General features: G+C 50.6%; 1 protein-coding gene across 6 annotated transcripts in view; it reads right to left on the bottom strand.

Moving 5' to 3' along the window:
• The window catches only part of DNAJC22 (DnaJ heat shock protein family (Hsp40) member C22), an 88,336-nt gene extending 78,778 nt beyond the window's left edge, over nt 1-9,558 (bottom strand). For 2 of the 6 annotated variants that reach the window (XR_008373144.1, XR_008373145.1), the window contains exons 1-3: nt 8,453-8,591; nt 6,330-7,287; nt 4,963-5,144 (exon numbers count right to left, since the gene is read on the bottom strand). Coding sequence is in view for 2 of the 6 variants with exons in the window: in XM_053554107.1 (XP_053410082.1) it covers nt 4,965-5,144; nt 6,330-7,169 (1,020 nt within the window). In the remaining 4 variants the exon portion in view is untranslated. Of the gene's footprint in view, nt 1-4,962; nt 5,145-6,329; nt 7,288-8,452; nt 8,593-8,836; nt 8,908-9,007; nt 9,081-9,417 lie in introns of those variants that run through there. The other 4 variants (XR_008373146.1, XR_008373147.1, XM_053554107.1 and 1 more) reach the window with 4 other exon arrangements.
• Nucleotides 9,559-16,379: the final 6,821 nt, after the last annotated feature.

The following is a 16,379-nucleotide window of genomic DNA, read 5'->3' on the forward strand; positions in this document are numbered from 1 at the left end:
AATAGCCTATTAAAATGCCCATTAAAATTCTGTGTGACAGGCTCGGTGCCCATAGCTTAGCGGTAAGGGTGCCAGCCACATACACTGGAGCTGGCGGGTTTGAATCCAGCCCAGCCTGTCAAACAACAATGACAACTACAACCAAAAAAATAGCCAGGGGTTGTGGTGGGTGCCAGTAGTCCCAGCTACTTGGGAGGCTGAGGCAAGAGAATCTCTTAAGCCCAAGAGTTTGAGTTTGCTGTGAGCTGTGACACTCTACCCAGGGTGACAGCTTGAGACTCTGTCAAAAAAAAAAAAAAAATTCCATGTGATACTCTCACAAACTGTGTTTTTTAGAGAAAATGTGTATCAATTTCTGGCAACTTTAAAAAGAGGTGAAGGTGGGGCCGCGCCTGTGGCTCAGTGAGTAGGGCGCAGGCCCCATATGCCGAGGGTGGCGGGTTCAAACCCAGCCCCGGCCAAACTGCAACCAAAAATAGCTGGGCATTGTGGCGGGCGCCTGTGGTCCCAACTGCTCGGGAGGCTGAGGCAAGAGAATCGCATAAGCCCAAGAGTCAGAGGTTGCTGTGAGCCATGTGACTTCATGGCACTCTTACCCGAGGGCGGTACAGTGAGACTCTGTCTCTACAAAAAAAAAAAAAAAAAGATGTGAAGGTGGGCAACGCCTGTGGCTCAGTGAGTAGGGCACCGGCCCCATATACTGAGGGTGGCAGGTTCAAGCCTGGCCCCGGCCAAACTGTAACAAAAAAATAGCCTGGAGTTGTGGTGGGCACCTGTAGTCCCAGCTACTTGGGAAGCTGAGGCAAGAGAATCGCAATCGCCTAAGCCCAAGAGCTGGAGGTTGCTGTGAGCTGTGACACCATAGCACTCTACTGAGGGTGATAAAGTGAAACTCTGTCTCTACAGAAAAAAAAAAAAAGGTGAAGGTTTATTTGGTCTTAAAACCATGGTATATAAGTATATTCGATGACAAAATGTAAAAAAGTTTTTTGTTTTGTTTTTTTCCTTTCTGAGACAGAGTGTCACTCTGTCACCCCAGCTAGAGTGCTGTGAAGTCATAGCTCACAGCAACCTCAAAACTCTTGGGTCTCTTGCCTCAGCTTCCTGAGTAGCTGGGACCACAGGTGCCCACCACAACACCAGGCTATTTTTTAGAGATGGGGTCTCGCCCTTGCCAGGCTGGTCTGGAACTCTTGAGCTCAGGCAACCCATCTGCCTTGGCCTCCCAAAGTGCTGGGATTAGAGGCATGAGCTACCTTGCCTGGCCTATAAAAAAGTTTTTATACAGGGTGGCACCTGTGGTTCAAAGGAGTAGGGTGCCAACCCCATATACCGGAGGTAGAGGGTTCAAACCCAGCCCCAGCCAAAAACTGCAAAAAAAAAAAAAGTTTTTATACATATTAGTGCAAGAAAAATCTACAAATTTAATTTCTTAAAATTGCTCAGATCTTTGGGCAGCACCTGTGGCTCGAGGAGTAGGGCGCTGGTCCCATATGCCAGAGGTGGTGAGTTCAAACCCAGCCCTGGCCAAAAAAAAAAAAAAAATTGCTCAGACCATTTTCTTTTTCTTTCTTTTTTTTTTTTTTTTTTGAGACAGAGTCTCAAGCTGTCACCCTGGGTAGAGTGCCATACCGTCATAGGTCACAGCAACCTCCAACTCTTGGGCTCAAGTGATCCTCTTGCCTCAGTTTTTCTATTTTTAGTAGAGATTAGGTCTCACTTTTGCTCAGGCTGGTCTCGAACTCATGAGCTCAAGCATTCCACCCACCTCAGCCTCCCAGAGTGCTAGGATTACAGGCGTGAGCCACCACGCCTGGCCTCAGACCATTTCCTTAATCTTTAGAGAACACTACCCAACTTGATTCTACTTAAAATTATATACATATATATGTGTATATATATATGATATATATTTCTATATATTACTTAGATTAACATCCAGAATAAAGAAAAAAAAGAGTATAGAGAAAATAAATACATAAAAAAGAGCATGGTGGCTCACACCTGGGGCATTTTTTTTTTTTAATAATTCTGATATCCTTCATTTCTTTTTTTTATTTATTTTATTTTTTTATTTTTTTTATTTTTTGGTTTTTGGCCGGGGCTAGGTTTGAACCTGCCATCTCTGGCATATGGGACCGGCACCCTACTCCTTGAGCCACAGGTGCTGCCCCACCTGGGGCATTTTTATAGGCTATTAATTAGTAATTTATTAACATGATATGTAGCACTATATCTGCAAATTCTCTGAGCTCAGGAATTTAAGACCAGCCTGAGCAAGAGTGAGACCCCATCTCTACCAAAAATAGAAGAAACTAGCCAGGTGTTGTGGCAGGTGCCTGTAATCCCAGCTACTTGGGGCAAGAGAATTGCTCAAGTCCAAGAGTTTGAGGTTATTGTGAGCTATGGTGCCACAGCACTCTAGCTAGGGTGACAGAGCAAGACTCTGTCTCAAAAAGAAAAAAAAAAGAGCTACTGTCAAGATAAATAATTTTAACATCATTTTCCTAGTCTCCAGTCTTCTTCTGCAAACTAAAACATCCTAGGCAATTACTTTCATACCTGGCTAGTTACCTAGAATTGAATAAGGCCCCCTTGAGATGCTCAAGCTGCTAGTTCCCTAGGGTTTCCCCAAAGTCTCCCAAGAAGACACAAGATATAAAATCATGAATCTTTCCAGGAGTCCCTATAAAATAATGTTATCTATCCCTCTTCCAACATCCCAATATACTATTTACAGCCATTATAACACTTAGTTCAAAGCACGGAACAGAGACTTTGATATCTGTGTACCTTTGATATCTGTGATGGGGTGTTATCATACCACATCAGATTATACACTCCTAGCCAGCAGTGTATATAGCTCAAAATTAGATGTCAAGAATTGGGCAGACTTTAGAATTCGGCCAGTCAAACCACCTATATAAAGTTTGAAAACTCTCCAGAAATACTTCTCCAAGCAGAGGAGTGTGCTGGGGGACTGCCCCCTACTCCTAGCAGCTTGTTCTTTCTTGGGAAAATTATAGCTGCTAGAAAGTTCTCCTATAAATACAATTAAAATAAAATAAATAAATACAATTAAAATATTGTTTTGAAATTTTGAAATTTAACCCCAGTCTTATCCCTTAGTAATCTACAGAATACATCGAATTCCTCTTGTCATAGGACAGCGTGTAAAATATTAGCTACTTCATATTTTTCTGTCAATCTCCTAACCTACTACTTTATACATTAAAAAAAAAAAAAATTAGGGAAGGAACCATGGCTCACACCCATATTCCTAGCACTTTGAGAGGCTGAGGTAGAAAGATTGCTTGAGCTCAGGAGTTCCAGACCAGCCTGAGCAAGAGAAGACCCCATCTCTACTGGAAGTAGTAAAACTAGGCTCGGTGCCCATAGCACAGTGGTTACGGTGCCGGCCACATACATTGAGGCTGGTAGGTTTGAACCCAGCCTGGGCCTGCTAAACAACAATGACAACTGCAACAAAAAATAGCCAGGCATTGTGGTGGGCGCCTATAGCCCCAGCTACTTGGAAGGCTGAGAAAGTGAATCGCTTAAGCCCAAGAGTTGGAGGTTGCTGTGAGCTGCGATGCCACTGCACTGTACCGAGTGTGACATAGTAAAATTCTGTCTCAAAAAAATTTAAAAAAAGTAAAACTAGCTAGGTGTTGTGGCAGGCGTCCTTAGTCCCAGCTACTCAGGAGGTTGAGGCAAGAGGATCGCTTGAGCCCAAGAGTTTGAAATTGCTATGAGCTATGATGCCATGGCACTCTAGCTTGGGACAAGAGAGGGAGACTCTATCTCAAAAAGTAAAAATTAGGCTGGGCATGGTGGCTCACACCATAATCTGAACATTTTGGGAGGCTGAGGAGGGAGAATTACTTAAGCCCAGGAGTTTGAGGTGGCTGTGAGTTATAATGATGCCAGGGTACTTTAGCCTGGGCAGAAGAGTGAGACTCCGTCTGTCTCAGAAAAGAAAAGAAAAGAAAAGAAAATTGGCTCAGTGCCCGTAATTCAGTGGTTAGGGCACCGGCCACCTGCACCAAGGCTGAAGGGTTTGAACCTGGCCTGGGCCAGCTAAAACAACAATGATTACAACAACAACAACAAAAAATAACCAGGGGTTGTGGCAGGCAACTGTAGTCCCAGCTACCTGGGAGGCTGAGGCAAGAGAATCGCTTAAGCCCAAGAGTTTGAGGTTGCTGTGAGCTATGATGCCAGAGCACTCTACTGAGGAAAACATAGTAAGACTCTGTCTCAAAAAAAAAAGAGAAAAAAGAAAATGAAATAACCTTCCTCCACATGTTCATGTTCATGTTCGTGTTCGTCACCAGGTGTGACGAGGTGGTATATTTGCTAAAAGATATATATATATATTTTAACTTTAAAAATTCACATATAGGGGCAGCACCTGTGGCTCAGTGGGTAGGGCGCCAGCCCATATACCAAGGGTGGTGGATTCAAACCCAGCCCCAGCCAAACTGCAACAAAAAAATAGCCGGGCATTGTGGTGGGCACCTATAGTCCCAGCTACTGGGAGGCTGAGGCAAGAGAATCGCTTAAGCCCAGCAGTTGGAGGTTGCTGTGAGCTATGTGATGCCACAGCACTCTACCGAGGGTGATAAAGTGAGACTCTGTCTCTACAAAAAAAAAAAAAATTCACATATAATATTTGTATATATGCTAAAAGATATGTTATTGGTTTGATAATATGTCTTTCACTCTCTAGTCTTAAGAAGAAATAGTCAAGAATACAATAGCCAAAAATTCAGAAATTCAGAACATAAATACATTCTTCTATCATAATCTCTCTCATCCTTTTAAGGTTTTCTCATCTCCACTGCAAGCAGATAATTTCTTTAATACTGTTGGGATGTCACTTGTGGGCAAAGCTAGAATTGAGAAAAGCTGCCCAGCCCTGCTGAGAAGAGTCCATCACAGGGGGAAGTTTCTTCTCACCTTCAGGATCCCTTGGGCTTCCTGGGCTGACTCAGGACTTCATACGCAGCCTGGATCTCCAGGAAGTGCCTCTGTGCTTCCTCTGTCTGGTGCAGATTGTGGTCAGGGTGCCAGACCTTCACCAGCTCCCGGTAACTCTGATGTATTTCTTCATCTGTTGCCCCTTCTGGGATACCCAAAACCTTACAGAAACAAAGCTGAAAATTAGAATCTCACAAGTTGTCAGGGTCCCTGGGCCTCTCTGGAATTGGCTTCTACTTACCCATGGGAATAGACCACCCTCTCAGGTTAGAATTCCAGCCTTCTGAAACATGGACAAGTTCTGGATCTCATGGCAAGAGCCTGATTTGCCTTTAATCACAACTGGACATTTTCTAATCTGGAACTTAACTTCCCTGATAAGATCTCCTCCTCCACAAGAAAAATAAATAGTATATACGTCCACCAAAGATATGTACAAGAATGTTTCTAGCAGCTTTATTTGTAATGGTCCCAAACTGGAAACAATCCAAATGTTCATTAACAATAGAGTGAATAAATAAATTGTAGTATAATCATATAATGGGATACTATACAACAATGAAAATAAATAATTTACAATTGCCTGCAACAATATCAATAAATCTCATAAACATAATATTGAATGAAAGATGGCAAATACAGAAAAGTATATACTGTATGATTCCATTTATTGGAGGTTCAAGGATGTTCAAAACTAATCTATGGCAATAGAAGTCAGAATAGAAGTTACCTCTGAAAGCGGGAGTACAGACTGGGAAGGGGCACAAAAGAACCTTTTTAGTGCTGGAAATGTTCCATACCCTGATCTGAGCAGTGTATACCTAAAATTAGGGCACTTAATACCTATATATTATATGTCAATAAAAAGTAAATAATATATGCATATTTTTCCCCACTAAATATTAAAGCCTCTGTAACCGGGCGGCGCCTGTGGCTCAGTCGGTAGGGTGCTGGCCCCATATACCGAGGGTGATGGGTTCAAACCCAGCCCCGGCCAAACTGCAACCAAAAAATAGCCAGGCATTGTGGCGTTGTAGTCCCAGCTACTCGGGAGGCTGAGGCAAGAGAATCGCTTAAGCCCAGGAGTTGGAGGTTGCTGTGAGCTGTGTGAGGCCACGGCACTCTACCGAGGGCCATAAAGTGAGACTCTGTCTCTACAAAAAAAAAAAAAAAAAAGCCTCTGTAACCTTTGCCCATTGCACACAGATGCCAAAAGAATAGAATATAGAATGCTCTTCCAGCAGAAATGAGAAAAGTACTTCTGCGTGAGGGATGCTAGTTCCAACAAGGCTTAGCCTAACTCCCAGAGCCATCCAAAACAGGAATGAGAAGTAAGAAACCCTTACCTGATAAGCCAGGTGACGTTTTTCATCCTGGAAACCGTGAACAAACTCATAGAGTTTCTCCCACTCTTGGAAGTAGCTGCTGCTGAAGCCAGGATCCCCTACCAGTAGCCTCCAGATCCGGTAAGGCAGAAGGAGGACAGATTCCATGAGGTGGCCAACAAGGGGGAAGAAGCTGAACCAACTCAAGAAGGAGCCAAGAGTTTCTGCTATGTAGCTGATGGTGGCAGCTGTGTTGCAGAGGGTGCTGTATACCAGTGGGCCCGTGAAAGCGAGGTAAGCCAAGCCCAGCCGGTAAAGCCGCACACTGAGTGTCTCTGACTTCACTGAAGCTTTGTAGCGGCGATGCTTCTGGGCTGCGATACTGGCAGCTAAGCTAATTGGTAGGATGGCTATGGGGCGACCATAGAAGATAGGGGAAGTAAGGAATGCCACTCCTAAAGTGTTCTTAAAGTCTGAGGTCTGGTTGCCAACAGCAGCTACCAGCAAGACCCCTAAGCCAACTGCCAATGGAAGGGCCACAGTGTAGAAGTTGGCCATGGAAGAAAGGCTAATCAGAGCCACAAGGCCAAAGTAGATGCCTACTATCATCTGGGCAGCAAAGCGAATGGGACTCAAAGGGGGCATTCCCCTTCCTGGGCTCTGCCTCAGCCCCTGGGCTCTGTTGGCCTGAGCTACAAAGCTGGGGAGCTTCCAGAACTCCCAGAGCCACCCCACCCCACCCCCACCCAGGGTAAGCATCCAGAGCAGGGCGTGGCTGTCCCTTCCCAGGTACAGGTGGTGGAGCCCTGCAGGGCCCCCTACAGCCCAGAGGGCATAGGTAACAAGGAGCCCCTTGGCCATCCTCTAGGGCAAGGGTCTCAGAACAAGTCCAGTGGCACCCAACATTGCTCAAGTGCAGAAATCTTGGAGTCTGCTGTGGGAATCACGACCATCATGGCTGCAGAATTATCCTTAGAACCTAAGAGATGGACAAAAGAGTCATATGACTATATCCAGGTCCAACACAGTAACAATTTGTCCTTCTTCTTCTTCTTTTTTTTGAGGCAGAATCTCAAGCTGTCGCCCTGGGTAGAATGCTGTGGCATCATAGCTCACAGCAAACTTCAACTCTTGGGCATAAGTGATCCTCTTGCCTCAGTTTTTCTATTTTTAGTAGAGATGGGGGGTCTTGCTTTTGCTCACCCTCATCTTAAAGTGAGCTCAAGCAATCCACCCACCTTGGTGTCCCAGAATGCTAGGATTACAGGTGTGAGCCACCATGTCAAGTCAAATCCAGACCTGCCTGAGTCCCTGGAATGCTAGTTATCCCCTCTACTCTGTCCCAGCACCTCAGTCTTGTTCTTTACAAACACAGTAACTTCAAATGTAGGGGAGAAGACTGTTTAAATTCAGACCTTCCGGGGCGGCGCCTATGGCTCAGTCGGTAAGGCGCCGGCCCCATATAACGAGGGTGGCGGGTTCAAACCCGGCCCCGGCCAAACTGCAACCAAAAAATAGCCAGGCGTTGTGGCGGGTGCCTGTAGTCCTAGCTACTCGGGAGGCTGAGGCAAGAGAATCGCCTTAAGCCCAGGAGTTGGAGGTTGCTGTGAGCTGTGTGAGGCCACGGCACTCTACCGAGGGCCATAAAGTGAGACTCTGTCTCTACAAAAAATAAAATATAAATAAATAAATAAATTCAGACCTTCCCTTTGACCCTTGACTCCAGAATGACTCACAAAGGGAGTGTGAAGAAGGGCTGAATAGGATGCCTTTCAAATTTCCCCAAGCATTTTGAAAGTCCCTTTCCTCAGGTCATCCCTCCCCACATACACACACATTTAACTCCGACTATGGCTGCCCTCAGACACCTGGCCCAGGCTTTAGTGCCTCTCCAACCTTCCCATCTAAGTTGTGAAGTAGGTGCTGAATTCCCTCCACTTAAACATTTTGCGATTTTGAACCATCCCTTGAGACCCCAGAACCATCTCCCTCCCCACAGACTTGGAAACCCTCTCCAAAGCACCTAAACGAATGCTCAGATTTTCAAACCAGATGTCAACGCATGCCTACCAGTCCCCTTCTAGGTGGAGCGCGTCTCACTATCGTCAGCCAGTACCCGCTAGTACCTGGTTGAGTGGCCCTACCTGAGTGCCCCCGCTCCTGACCGCGTCCGACAAGGCATTCCTTTCATCAGATCAAAATGGCCCCTCTCATTGTGGTACAATTTCCATCCAAATGGACTTTGTCTTTCCGTGCCTGCTTTGTCACGAAAATTCCGGCTGCCCTGGGGCAGGCTCCTCCCCCAAGGCCCTCCCCGGTGCCCTCGGGATCATCCTCCCGCCCCGACTCCTCTCGCCCGCCCTCTCGGGAAAACTCGGTTGAAGTCTTTCCAGACGCGTGCAGCTCAAATGGGCTGGTGCAGCGCCCCACCCCCACGGCCGAGCGCGCCTCTTGCACCACGGTATTATAGCCGCCAGGTGGTGCTGCGGCCTATGGAAGGGCGGGTCTGGGCGGATCCCCAGACTCACCTTGTCCAAAAGACCAGGTAGAGCAGCCCAGGGCAGCCTCTGCCTGGCGGGAGCATGGAGACGGGCCCGACCTGTAGAACGAAACAAAACAAACAAACAAACAAACAAGATAGATATAAATGCAAGAACATGCCCTTGATAGTAAATGGGAGAGTGACTTTTCTCCCTCACCTCTGGCTGCAGGCTCCTCTCCATACTTCATTGCCCTTCGACTCTGCCTTGCTTGGTTCCACTTCCAATTATTCTAAGGAAGAGAGACCCACAGATAGGCAGCAGGGAGAGACGGCCCATCTCAAGTTTGCCTCAAACTCTCCTTCACTCCTCTGCCTCTAAGTCTTCCAGTTAGAGGACTCTACATCCAGACCTGGGCCTGAGATCCGAGGAGCTTCCTGATCCAATGGGAGCCCCGAGGCTGCTTTCTCCCACCCACCATGGGCTAGAGGGGAAAAACAAGAGCAAAAGGGGTAGGGTGACAAAGCCCCATCAGGAGAGCTATGTAGCAGCCCAAATCTCAGAGGGTGATCTGCCTTTCTGCCGGGATGGAGCTGGAATGCAATATGCCTTAATTTCAATGTCCAGACCTTCGATCCTGGGTCCTGCTCTGTTCTGTGACCTTGGCCAAGTCATTCAGCTTCTTGCTCCTCAATCTCCTGCTCTATAAAGGAGGGGTTTGGGTCTCCAAGGTCCCCCAGTCTTAACTTGAGAACAAAGTGAACCCAGTGCGCTTCACCGGTGTCATCGCCCTGCAGTAGGCAGAGTGCTTCTATCCCCTCTATCCTTACTCCAGCCAGAGGAGGAAATACAGCTCCCCACATGAACCCTTAGGGATCACTGAGGGGACTGAGCGGGGAGGGGCTCCAAAGCAACGCCCTAGGCCGCTGGGGGCGGGGCGACCGGGGCACTGAATAATGAATGAGACTTAATTGGACCGGCACTGCGCCGCTGCGCGCTAAGCTTGGCAAACAGCTAGAGAGGCGGCGGTGGCCGCTGGACAAACAAACTAGCTCGCCGCACTGGGAGCCGGGTGGGGGGGCAGCGGTAGGATGGGGAGGGAAGGGGGCAGACCGCGGGAGGCCCCAGGGCCGCAGCCTGCCGCTAGCTCTGCGGCTGGATAAACCAAGGAGAGCCCGGGGTAGCTCTTGGAGAGTTGGGGGGTCAGGAAGGGGACTCAGGACTCGACCTAGGATTGGGAGATTAGGCCTGGGAAGGGAGAGAAGCGGATAGTGCCGAGAAAGCTAGAGGCCCAAGGGCAATGTAAGCGCAGAAAAAGATGAAAAAACGACTGGAGGGCGGAGGGGAGAGGGAGAAGTGAGCGAGGAAAAAGCACACGGGGGAGGGGAGTGGAGGGGGTGGGGAGCCGGAGAAGAGCTGTTACCGGGAGGAAAGGGAAGAGCAATGGAGGAACAAGCGAAGGGAGGCGCGCGAGGGGCCGGGAGAAGAGGAATTGGAGAAGAGTCAAGGAGAGGGATGGGAGGTGACCAGAATAAGAACGAGGGGCTGCAGGGAGGGCGGGAGGCGCCCGGGCCTCCGCCTCGCCCCGCAGTGCTCCCGCCCTAGCGCGCTCTCCAGCCGCGCGCACTCACTTTGTCACAATTACGGGGCCGTCACTCGGCCCGGATTGTTTTCCCCAAACTGTTGTTCTATAAACTGGCGTGGGGTGGAAGGTGGGGGGATCTGACAAGCTGAAACGGGAAGGAAGGGTCTGAACTGCAGAGAGAGGCGTGGTGGTGTATTTACCCTCCAGCAGAACCAGGGTGAGCGGGTGAATCCAGAGACCCACGCGGGAATCCTGGTTGCTGCCCCAGCCTTGCCGAGGACCCGGCTTTTAACCTTCCTGGTCCTTCTCAGCTTCAGTGCCCTGGGTTTCCCCAGCAGAGCGTGGCAAAGACTAGAGGCTAGGGGCAGAGAAGGAGGTTGTAGTTGGGGTCCAAACTTCCCTGCCCATCCCATTCTCTCTTGTGCTTTATTACCTAGTCTCTCCGGCGGGGGATAGGAAGGGGGCGTCTAACCCAGACCCTCGATCGCCAGAGCCCCTCAAGTGCCTGCCCATCCCCGCGAGTGAGGTTTGGCCCTCGCCAGGTTTGGGCTGCCTCCTTTCCACCGGCGTCCTCCGACCCCACCCCAATGTGTCCCAGACCACCTGGTAGACTCTTAATTCGGCAAACATCTGTTGCGCGCCCACTGAGTGCTTGAGGTGCGCCAGCCTTCTTCCCCCCACCTCCCCGCCACCCGCCCCTTCTCCGCTAGCCTGGCCTGTCGGCTCCGTGACAGCCGCCGCCAAAGCCCCGGCCCCGCGGGAGCGGCCGGAGAGGAGCCGCCGCATGGCTGGCTCCGACACCGGCCTCCCCGGCGGCTCCAGGGGCAACGGAGGGTGGCAGTCGCTGAAGCGAGACTGGAGCCGGCCGGGGGAGTTGGCAGGGCTGGGCAGGGAGGGGGGAAATTCTGGGCGGGCTTCTTTCTGGTTCTCTAAAGTCTGTTCTCCTCATTCTGTCGCCCCCGGGTCCCGGCCGGGCCTTGACCCTGCCAGGCTCCGCGTGTCTGGAACGCAGTAGGCTCCCCGCTCCCCTTCCCCCAGCCCGGGTGATTTACACGCAGGCTCCGCTCAGTGGCCGCTTCCCAATCAGGAATATCGACCCCGGGCGGGGCCCCCGGGCTGCATCGATCCCTCTAAGGCTCGGGATTTAAAAATGTCAAATTTGCCTTTTCCAGGCGGGCGGAGGGGGCGGGGGCCGGGAGGAGGGAGGTTTGGAAGGAGGACGGACAGCGGGGCATCGACTAGGTTCCTGTGCCCGGAATGAGAAGCGACCTGGGCATGCCCTGACAGGCATGACCATCCTTGTGTTAGCGATCGCCTCTGGATGGGGGCAGGAAAGAAGCCCTGCTCCCTCTACCCCAATCCCCGTGGGTCTCACTACTGGGCTGGGGTATTGAACCAAGAGGAACAAAGACAGTTAGCCCCCCAAAATGTACAGAAGACAAATTTCAAAGAAATCTCTAAAAGTGGAAACATGAAGACACAAAAAATGGTACAGAGATAAAGATTTAGAAGCTCCAAGAGATACTCTAGCCCTAAGCAACAGAAAGGCAAAGGGAAGGTGCCTTAATGATTCACTGAACAAAACAGGGGACCAGAGACCCAGAGTCATTCCAATTGTCTGCTCTATAGACCCTGGATACTCAGGGATGGGGAGGAGGCAAGGCTCAGCTTCTAGGTGTTTTTTGTTTGTTTGTTTGTTTGTTTGCAGTTTTTGGCCAGGGCCGGGTTTGAACCTGCCACCGGTATATATGGGGCCGGTGCCTTGTTCCTTGAGCCACAGGTGCCACCCAGCTTCTAGGTGTTTTTGAGAATAGAGGAGAGTGGAGACAAAGCCAGGTGAAAAAAGAGAGTCATTAGGGAGAGGAATTAAAGTACAGTTAGGTTTATTCTCCCAAAGGTGTCAACTGGTAATGAATGGACCTGAGATCCAAAAGGTTAGGGTCCCAGGGGATGCTAGTCCAAGCCACAAAGAGGAGGGCTCTCTCACAGGTATGAAGTTCTGCCTCTTCCCTTCCTGAGCATAATGCTGGTCTGTTCAACATCTACCTCCTGCTCACTGACCACCAACCAGCCTGAAGAGCCCAGGTGGTTTGGAGATCACATCTTATATTGAAGACTGTATGTATGAGTATGAACTATAGAGAACTCTGGTGGTAATCACTTCCTACCTCAGGTCTCCAGACTTTGGGAGGAAAAAATACTGTACTTTGAAGATGCTTGAGAAAAAGATGATGGTTGTGGAGAAGGTGGTAGAGGAACAACTGTCCTGATCAGCACTTTCACAGTTAACATCCAACACCACTCACACACACACCAGCAGCACCTCAGCTGTCACTGTGCACACTGCCATTTCCTCCAAAACTGGAGACAGAACTGACAGCAAGCTGGTGGGGTGGGGGGACCTACACGCAGGGAGAGGTGGTGTCTCATCCTCAGACATGAGAATCTCACACCTCCACTGACAAAATCAGGCCAACACATGCCTAGCACTGACATACATAGTCACTGATCCCCACGCGAGATTCACACCCATCAATCCCTGTCACACACACCATCTCTGAGTGCGCAATCATGCACAATTCCACAGAGGTCAGGCCGAAGCGCCTAGTCCTATGGCCTGTCTACACTCTTTCTTGACATCTCAGACCTTAAGTCGCCTAACCCCAGAGAAGGGCTTAGGTCCCTGCCTCTGCTTCCCAAATTCTGCAACCAGGGCCAGCTCCAACAACTAGAAGGCCGAGCTCAGAGAAGTACCGTAATCAAGGCAAAGAACTCGGAGCCAGGGGGAGCAGTGGGACTCTTAAATACTTCCCTCGCTCCCCCTCCTGCCCCTGGTCTCTTTCCCAGCACGTCCACTGCAGCCCGCCCGGCCCGCCACCCGCCTGTCAGTCGGGTAATGAATGCGCGCTCGGGGCCCCGGGGCCCCCCTGGAGTCGTTCATCACTGCCAGAACCGGCCCACCTCTCTGCCTCCCGCCTGGAAGGCGAAGGGCCCTGGCTGTAAGAGCCCCTCTCCCCCCCACCTAGACCGCTAATTGTCAGATTGAGATGTTGATTTGTCAGCTGGGAGCTAACACCAAAGAATAAACAGTAAAACCTAGACTCCTTGAACTTCCTGTCTGCTCTACTCGGGTTCCCCAGGACTTTGAGCTTTTCTTTATTTGATATGGATGCTTTGTATTTCACTAAAGAGAGCAGGGAAGAGAAACGCAGTGTGATTTCTATTCCGATAGGAGGCGAGTCAGGCTTGAGACCCTCAGTTTCCCTAGGAGGGGTCGCCCTGGGCACAGTTCTCCTTGCACTGACCGGAGACACTGAGGCTTCGCCCTTAAGCCTCCCAGCAGGGGGAGCCCTGGGTCGCAATCTTCCTGTCTCAGGCAGCTATTGTCCAGGACTTCCTCACACGGACGCCCCAGACCGCTGGCCCCGAGTCCCTCCTCGGGGAACGCCGGTGGCCACAATTCCACTCCCCTCCCTTCTCAAGGCGCCTCTGGCCACAGTCTTCCGCTCTCCCGCAGGAGGCGCCCCTGTTGCAGGTCCGCGCTCGCCCTGCCCTGGGCACCTAGGCTGTAGTCACATCCCCTCCCTCCCCTGCCTGGGCACCGGAGCTCACCCCGCGGCCGGCTGAATGACGGGCGGCCAGTGATTATGCGGAAGGGGGAGCGGGGTGCGCCGCGGGCGGCAGCGCTGACCCTTCACATTTCCGATCCGCCGGGACCCTCATCCATCCGAAGCTGCTCTTTGTCTGGCCGCCTAATTGCCGGCGGACAGGATGGATGGCGGGACCGACAGCCGCGGAATCCCTAATAAAGGCCGCGGCCGCCGGGGAGGGAGTGCAGTAGGGAGGGGGAGCAATAGGGAAGGGATAGAAGGAGACGGGAGGAAGCGCGGGCCTCGGCAGCCGGCCCCGAGGCTCTGCTAGTGGCGCGCACTAACTCCGGGCCCGCCCGGAGAGCTGGATCTGGAGTACAGGGTCCACCTGGATCTGGGGTGCAGTGGGGGTGGTGCACGTTAAGTTTGCCGCTCTTCAAAGTGGAAAGAGCTAGGGGCCTCAGACAGAAAGAGTATCCTAGGGCCTATCTCGCTCCGCAGAGCCATGTAGACTTGGAGCTTGGCACTACCTCCGGCACTCCGGGCTCTCACCAGCCCGCGCCCCTTTCTCGGCTCCCCAGGTCCACCTCCCTTCTCCCACCTGTTGGTCTCCCAGCGCGGGATCCAATATCCCAGTCGAGAAATGGCGGGCCTGACAACAGCTGATCCCCACATTTCATTAACTGGAGGCTGGAGCAGGCGACAAGTCCAAGAAGAGGCGCAAAGTGGGAGGTGGAGAAGCTAAGGTTAGGAGCTACACCTGGCCAGGGGGCCGGGGCTGTGGAAGTAAATCAGCTATGGCACTCTGGCCCGACAGTCACCTTGGAAGCAATCTCCACTCACTCTGGGGAACCACGAACTTGTCCTTAGCCTTATGGGCCCTGACACTACTCTTTGAATTCAAGGTTGAACTGAGCAGCAGATCAATGGAGCCCTGGACCTGGCGGCGAGGCACGTTGGCAGTCTTTGCAGGGAGGCAAAGTGTGCTCAGGTCTTGGTCCACGATGTTTTCTCACCAGAGCTCTCCCTTTTGCTCCCTTAGCAAATTTTCTTCTGGCTCGCTTCCTGTTCCTTTCTCTCCCTTTTCTCTTCCCTCTCCTCCTCTATCCCGGCACGTTTGCCCCGCGTTAGCCAAAGGCGGAGAGCCTGCTGGGTGTCAGGCTTGACAGTATTGGGGTGGAGGTTGGGGGATAAAAAACCCAAGACCCTTCCCAGTTGACCTCACACACATGGGTCTTCCCAAGACCCTTCCCAGTTGACCTCACACACATGGGTCTTCCCAAGACCCGTTCATATCTCGCCGCTCACTCATGTCCTTTCTCTCTCACCCTCCCAGCACCGGGTGCTATTTATTTCCTCTAGGGCACTGAGAATGAAGTCAGGAAATCATAATTCCAACTGTGGGACTGCCACTATACAGGCTGATACTAGACAAGCCATTTCCCATTTCTGGGCTCCAATTTCCTTATCTGTAAAATGGAGACAATATATCCACCTCTAGGGGGTGCTGTGAGGATGCAATGAGTAGTCAGCCCCCAAATACAATAGGCACTCAATTACATTACTTCCTTTCCATGCTATCTCCTGTTTTCTCAGGTGGACAAAGTTCCCTTCTCTTCATACCAGGGGTCTGGTAACAGGTAACCCAGGCTGCTTCCAGCTCTGTGTAATTTTCCATGTGAGAGTTGAACTGCCAGAGTGTGGGAGGAGGTGGGGAAGAACCACACCATGACTGGCCCTGAATGAGAGGAAGGAGAGACTGCAAGGGGAAAACACACTTCCTTAGATATTAATGGAACAGTCAGCTAGAAAGGAGGTTTCTCTCCTCTTACAGATGAAGAAACTGAGGCTTATTCGAGTGATGGAGGCATGTCACTGCTATTGTCTTCCCTCCTCCTCACCTTGTGCTCACCTCCTCACCCCCTTTCTTCCCTTGAGGGGATTTGGGTCAGTGACAAGAAGTGTGAAAGAAGGAACAAAAAGAGAGAACCTTCAAGAAGGCAGGACCTTTTCGCTAGACTTCATAAAATTTTAACATGAAAACTTCCGCAGAGTAGAAGGCACATATCACATGCAAATCATATGCTAATCACATGCTAATCTAAAGTCTGGCCCTCAGAACTCTGACACACACCTAGCTATAGCCCTGGGGTGAAATTCTGGGGAGACCTCTGTGTTCCAGGACAGTGGGGGAATGGAGTCCATCTAGGGTCAGATTATGGAGCTAAAATTTATTTTAGGATTGAAGAAGAGTCAAGTGTATAAATTAGTATAAATTAGGGTTAGTTGGGGTTAGTTCAGAGTCAATGGTAAGGATTAATGCAGGATCCAAACTAGGCTGTGTTTTTAAATGAGGGAGGCTAGGAGACTGTTAAAGGCTTCCCCTCCCCTCCCTTCCCTCCTACCAACTCCGTCT

This window comes from Nycticebus coucang, chromosome 12, assembly GCF_027406575.1.
Source record: "Nycticebus coucang isolate mNycCou1 chromosome 12, mNycCou1.pri, whole genome shotgun sequence".
NCBI classification, from domain to species: Eukaryota; Metazoa; Chordata; class Mammalia; order Primates; family Lorisidae; genus Nycticebus; species Nycticebus coucang.